A 6452-nucleotide genomic window follows, 5' to 3' on the forward strand; every position below is an offset into this window, starting at 1 on the left:
CTTGATGATGATGATGATGATGATGGTATAAGTATGTTATATATGTTGCATTCATTCATAATCATGTGTTGAGGGCTGAATCCAGATGATGTTGTGGATTCAGTGAAGGGCATAATTCCCATTGTGTGGAATTTGTGCTGGCAGGGTCGTATCTTGATGATATTGGATCGGTCGGTGGGTTAATCTCATTGATGATGTTGGTACCACATGCATAGTGTCAGTTCATTGCATATGCATGATTGTTATGATTTGTTTGGATGAATTATGGTGTTGTCTTTTGGTAATGTATTCTGTTGGTTATTGTGTGTTGACGAGTACTTCCTGACAATTTGAATATAATGAAATTGGATGAATAATGTGACTATGATGTGTTATTGTTTATGATTCGATAACATTTGTTAATTGGGAATGAGACTCACCCTTACTGTTGATATTTTTAGATTGAGGATAACGGCTTTTGGCTTGGTGAGGATTAGCTCATAGGCCAGTTTGTTTAGTATAGCGTCGGTGTCATGCTCTGATATTGTAACACTGGGGAACGCTAGTTTAGAGTTCATGGTTTGATAACTCTATTTTATCGTGTTTGGTTGTTTTGTGGGATATAGTATCAAAGATGTTATGCTTATCTGTATGATGAATATTCCGTTGTGCAGAAACATGACTTTCTTGAATTGGTGATTGTTCACTAGTGAAGCATGACAAGTGAGTTATAATAAATTGTTTTATTGAATTGTGGCACCCTTGTTTTCATGTTTACTCTGAAATTTTTACATAATTTCCGCGGGGTTTAGAAGGGTGTTACAAAATACACCTGAATTCTCCAAGTCACTACCTCACTTGAAATTCTCATTTTCCTATCTTTGCATTTTATAGGTCATTTTGAGTTCAAGCAATTATGGGTGTCAACCAAGGTTTAGACAACTTCTAAACATCATTTAGAAGCTGTCCATACCTTCCTCAACCTCTCAATGGTCCCCTAACCAAAAATCACATTTTTACCTCCATTAAAGCTTCTTTCAAGCTCATAACTTACCAAAATCCAAACCAAACTCTTACAAACCAAAAGAGCCTTCCAAATAGCTTCTATATCACATATAGAAACTATCCATAACCTCTAAACACTTATCAAAAGCCTTGAACCAGAAATCACCATTCAAAATTCCATTAAAGTGTCACTTTGAACCAAAGTTTGGATTTTGAAAATGGCTTGTGCGTTCTTGGGTTTTTTGTGTTAGATACCTTCTATATCACATATAGAATCTATCCAAACACCTGTTTCAGATCTGTAACACCTAGAACATTGAGTTTTAGGCATAACTTTTTATGCTTGTAGGTACCATCGGATTTGAAGGAGCAGAGGTTTTCAAACTTGCCAAGCATCCAAATAGCTCCCTTGGAGGTCATTGAAGCTTTCCAGATAGTTGGAGAAGTTCTGTAACATCTCTTAGCAAGGTCACGACCTCCATTTTCAGAGGTAAAAGCTTAAACTTTGAACTCTTGGTTAGAGGTATCATTCTTTGCAAAACTTGTTACCAATCCACTCAGCACAATGTAGTGAGTAATAGGCCTAAGGTTTTAGGGATTAATTGTTAACATCCATCATTTAATTTCATTTTGAAAAATTAGGGTTCTTGAGTTGTTTTCAGAAATTCATGACTTTAAATTTAAATAAATGAATGATATGCATATGGTTGAGTTCGTGACTGATTTCTAAACATGTTAGCATTTTATTTTGTTAAAAATGATTGAGTTTTGAAGAAATTCAAACTTGGCCACGGATGTTGTTGTTTGGTGTCAACGAAGAAGATGAAGTTGATGTGTGTTTGAAAATTTGAACTTTAGCGCGCACTTTATATTATATTGAATGGTATGCGTATTATAAACGAATACATCGTTTAGTTCAGTTTGCAAGGCTTGTGTGTTTGTGTGTGAAGCGTGTCCCAGGTCTGGGGTTCGAATCCCCCTCACCCCGGACCTTTTTGATTTTTTTTTATGTGTTGTATCCTCTTGTTTTCACATATTTTGAACTGGGCTCACTTTCCTTTAACTACACGCGCGTTGGCCCAGTGGTGTATATTTTGTGTAATGACCAAGGGTGCGTGGGTTCAAGTCCTAGTCTCCATATTTCCAACTTTCTTATCACTTGTTTATTTAATTTTCTTCACAACATCAAAAATGCATAAAAAATAGGAAATTTAATCTTTTTCACTCCTTCTTTTTGGTGTGATTCGTTTATTTTGTGTATTTTCATACCATGTTAAAAATCCCAAAAATATTTAATATTTCTTTATTTAATGATTAATTCAAAAACATGTCTTTTATGTTAAGAAAATTAACTAAAAAATCATTTTGTTTTGATTATTTCTTTTATAGAACTTTGTGAATGTTTTGTAAATATTTGTTTAGGGTTAGAATAGGATATCTTTGACTTCTTTATGTACCCTTAGACCATTTCTCTTAAAGAAATTGGTATTTTAACAATTAAAATCAATTAGGTTTAGGTTTTATGTTTAAACCCTAATTTGAAACCCTAATTTAAAAAACTCTAGGTTTAAAACCCTAATTCCAAAAAGAAACATGTTGATATTTGTTTATCCATGATTAATTAAGTTTGTTATCTTGTACATACTTTTTGATTTAATCCTTGTTTAGTACTTAATTGTTATTTTAACCATTATCTTGTTAATTTCTCTTATGTGTTGTTTATCTAACCCCATGTTTATTCATCATATCAATCATTCATCATTCATACATGAGTTTGAATCCAAGGGTTTAGATACATCCATCTCTCTTATTTATTGATTATCATACTCACTTGTTTGTTCTTGTGTCACATGATATCCCACACACACACTTGAGGTGTCCATTTTTTATTGCTTAAGTTTATTGTTTTTGTCCAAAAGGATGGGAATGATATTGACTAAAATTGTCAAGGTATTCAAACTCCCTTTCCAATCTATTTTATCTTGTGTTTAAAAGTATTGTTAAAGCTTTTACTTTGCCTTTTAAAATGGTTTAGTATTGTTAAATCTTATCCAAAACCCTTTGTTTTTTAAACCTTGGTACTAAGAGGAGAATTATTTCTGGTGAAACTACTCTTAGTCCATTGACCTTTGTATTGTTAAAGCTAGGTCTTTTCTTTTAAAACCTTGGTGTTAAGAGAATAATTATTCCCAGTGAAACTTCTCCTAACCCATTGACCTTGTACTTTAAAGCTTGGTCCCTTGTTGTTAAAATTGTTAAGTATTTTAAAGCTTAACCTTTTAAACTTATTAGGTATTTTATAGCCTAATCCCCTTTTAAACATGTTAAGTATTTTAAAGCTTAACTCCCTTTTAAAAACTTGTGAGTATTTTAAAGCTCACACCCAAAAAGATTTTGGCCACTTCGGCCCCATTTTTATTTTTCCTTTTAAGAGGAACTACAGAAGCTCTGACTTCCCTATTTGCACTTAAGGGGTATGTAGGCCTAAAATGTGATGTCTTATCGAGCTCACTTTCAAAAACTTCTTTTCCCATCCCCACACTCTATTTTAAAAAATTTCACATAGTATTTTCAAAAGTTATGTAAAAAAACAAAGACAATAACATTTTCAAAGAGGTTCCCATGGAGTACCATGGATATGAGGGGTGCTTAAAACCTTCCCCTTGTATAACAAACCCCCTTACCCAAATATATGATAAGTTTATTAGTTTTGATTTTAAAAACTTCTATGGGTTTTATTCGCTCTTTCTCTCATTCCTTTTGGAAACAATAAAGCGCGGTGGTGACTCTGTTTTAAAACAAAATGAGCTAAGTCTTTTCCATGGCTTTAGTCTCACCAATTTCACCGCTACAGCCTTCAAATCTTCAATACACACACAACAGCAGCAAGTTCTAATCATGCGTAGGATAGTTCTTCTCATGAACTCTTAACTGTCTCAACGCATAAGCAACAACTTTATCATTCTGCATAAATACACCTCCTAAACCCATCTTAGAGCATCACAATATACCACAAAAGATTCTTCTGGATTCGGCAATATCAAAATCGGTGCCGACGTTAACCTCTTCTTCAGCTCGGTAAAACTCTATTCACATTGAAGATCCAACACAAAAGCCTTACCTTTACAAGTCAACTTAGTCAACAAAAGTGCCAACTTAGAAAATCCTTCAATGAACCTTCTATAACAACCGGCTAATCCCAAAAAGCTTCTAATCTCAGTAGCTGACTTTGGAGTTTCCCATTGCAACACCACATCTACTTTAGATGGATCCACAACAATACCATCACCCAAAATAGCATGACTAAGAAAACTAACTTCTTTCAACCAGAACTCACATTTGGGCAATTTCACATACAGCTTCTTCTCTTTCAAAACTTGCAATACTAACTTCAAATGCTCATCATGATCTGATTCTGATATAGAGTAAATCAAAGTATCATCAATGAACACCACTATAAACCGATCCAAATACTCATGAAAAATACGGTTCATGTACTCCATAAATATTCCTGGTGCATTAGTAACACCAAAGGGCATTACAGAATACTCATAATGTCCATAACGCATTCTGAAAGCCGTCTTCTGCATATCCTCATCTTTCACTTTGATCTGATGGTAACCCAACCTCAAATCAATCTTACTAAACACCCGGGCACCAACCAATCGATCAATCAAGTCATCTATTATTAGAAGCGGATACTTGTTCTTGATTGTCACCTTATTCAATTGCCTGTAGTCAATACAAAGTCTCATACTTCCATCTTTCTTCTTTACCAACAACACTCTAGCTCCCCATAGCAACACACTTGGTCTGACAAACTTCTTCTCAAGAAATTCTTCTTGTTGCTTCTTCAATTTCGACAATTCTGGTGCGGACATCGTGTACAGTGCCAGACACAGGTCTAGTACCAGGTACAAGATCAATAGAAAATTCAACTTCTCTCTCTGGCGATACATCAGGAATTTCATCAGGGAATACTTCAGGAAATTCACGCACCACCTTCAACTCTTCTATTATCGCTTGATTCTCAACAGACATTGATGCAACCAATGCAAACACTTGCACTTCTTCCTTCATTAACATGCGCATCTGTCTAGCCAACAACAACTCAACACCTTCATCTTCAGGAGAAAAAAACCTCACCGACTTGTCATAACAATTAATATGGACATGGTTATGCTCTTACTAGTTCATACCTAAGATCACATCCAAACCTCTCAAAGGCAAGCAAACAAAATCAACAACAAAGTCTCTGTCGAAGATCGACACGGGACACTTTAAACACACAAGAGAAGTAGTCACCGATCCCTTAGCCGGAGTATTGACAACCATCTCTCCATTCATAGCCGACAACATAAGACCCAATCTTTCAACACAATCAGCAGAGATAAAACAATGAGTAGCACCAGTATCAATAATAGTAATTAAAGGGATGCTATTATGAAACATGTACCTTTGATTAGTGCATCTTCACTAGTGGTCTGAATTCCCAACAAGGCGAACACCTTTCCACTAGCTTGCTCCTTCTTGGGTTTCTGACACTTACTTCCAATGTGTCCCTCTTCACCACAGTTGAAGCAGACCATCTGCTTATGGTTGCACGCAAGTGCCACATGTCTGAGCTCACCACAACGAAAATACCTCATGGCATCAACAATACACACATTACTCTTATGACAAACTTTGCCACACTTGAAACACACAATACCAGCTGGAGCATCTACCCCACTAGTCCTTTTACCCTCAGTAGCTTTCTGCTTACCCTTGCCAACTTGAGCACCATAAGGCTTGCCACGACCTTTTTGACTCTTTCCCTGCTTCTCACTAATAACCCGATAATGAGCATTGTTATCCTCCTCATAGATCAAACAACTATCAACCAAATCGACAAAGACACAAATCTTCTAATAGCTAATTGCCTTCTTGATTTTCGGGCGCAATCCGTTCTCAAACTTTATTCACTTTGAAAATTCGCCAGTTGGTCCATCCTAATGTTGGTAGAATTAAGCCAACTCACCAAACTTAGCAGCATACTCAACAACCGACTTATTCCCTTGTCTCAACTCAAGGAACTCGATTTCCTTCTTGCCACAAACATCCTCCGGAAAGTACTTCCTCAAGAACTCCCTACGGAACACAACCCAAGTGATCTCATCACCATTAGCCTCCAACCTTTGACGAGTCTCTAGCCACCAGTCATCAGCCTCAACTGCTAGCATATGAGTCCCATACCAAACCTTTTGATCTATAGTAAAATCCATCAAACGGAAGATTCTCTCGGTCTCCTTTAGCCATGTCAATGCGCCATCAGGATCATGAGTGCCCTTGAAGACAGGTGGATTCTCTCTTTGGAAGGTAGCCAAATTGTGAGACGCAACATTCTCACCAGCATTCGGATGATGTTCCAAAGCTTGAGCCATCGCCTCCAAAGCAGCAACAATTGCAGCATCGTTCCTTCCAGCCAT

General features: G+C 36.4%; 1 protein-coding gene across 1 annotated transcript; it reads right to left on the reverse strand.

The window, feature by feature from the left end:
• Positions 1-4812: 4812 nt before the first annotated feature.
• LOC131639567 (uncharacterized) lies at positions 4813-6452 on the reverse strand. Its single transcript, XM_058910051.1, has 3 exons — positions 6010-6452; positions 5441-5859; positions 4813-5108 (listed from the first exon to the last, which is right to left on the reverse strand). Exons 1-3 carry the CDS (start codon positions 6450-6452, stop codon positions 4813-4815), a joined length of 1158 nt encoding a protein of 385 aa, XP_058766034.1.

This window comes from Vicia villosa, unplaced genomic scaffold (assembly GCF_029867415.1).
Source record: "Vicia villosa cultivar HV-30 ecotype Madison, WI unplaced genomic scaffold, Vvil1.0 ctg.002689F_1_1, whole genome shotgun sequence".
Taxonomy (NCBI): Eukaryota; Viridiplantae; Streptophyta; class Magnoliopsida; order Fabales; family Fabaceae; genus Vicia; species Vicia villosa.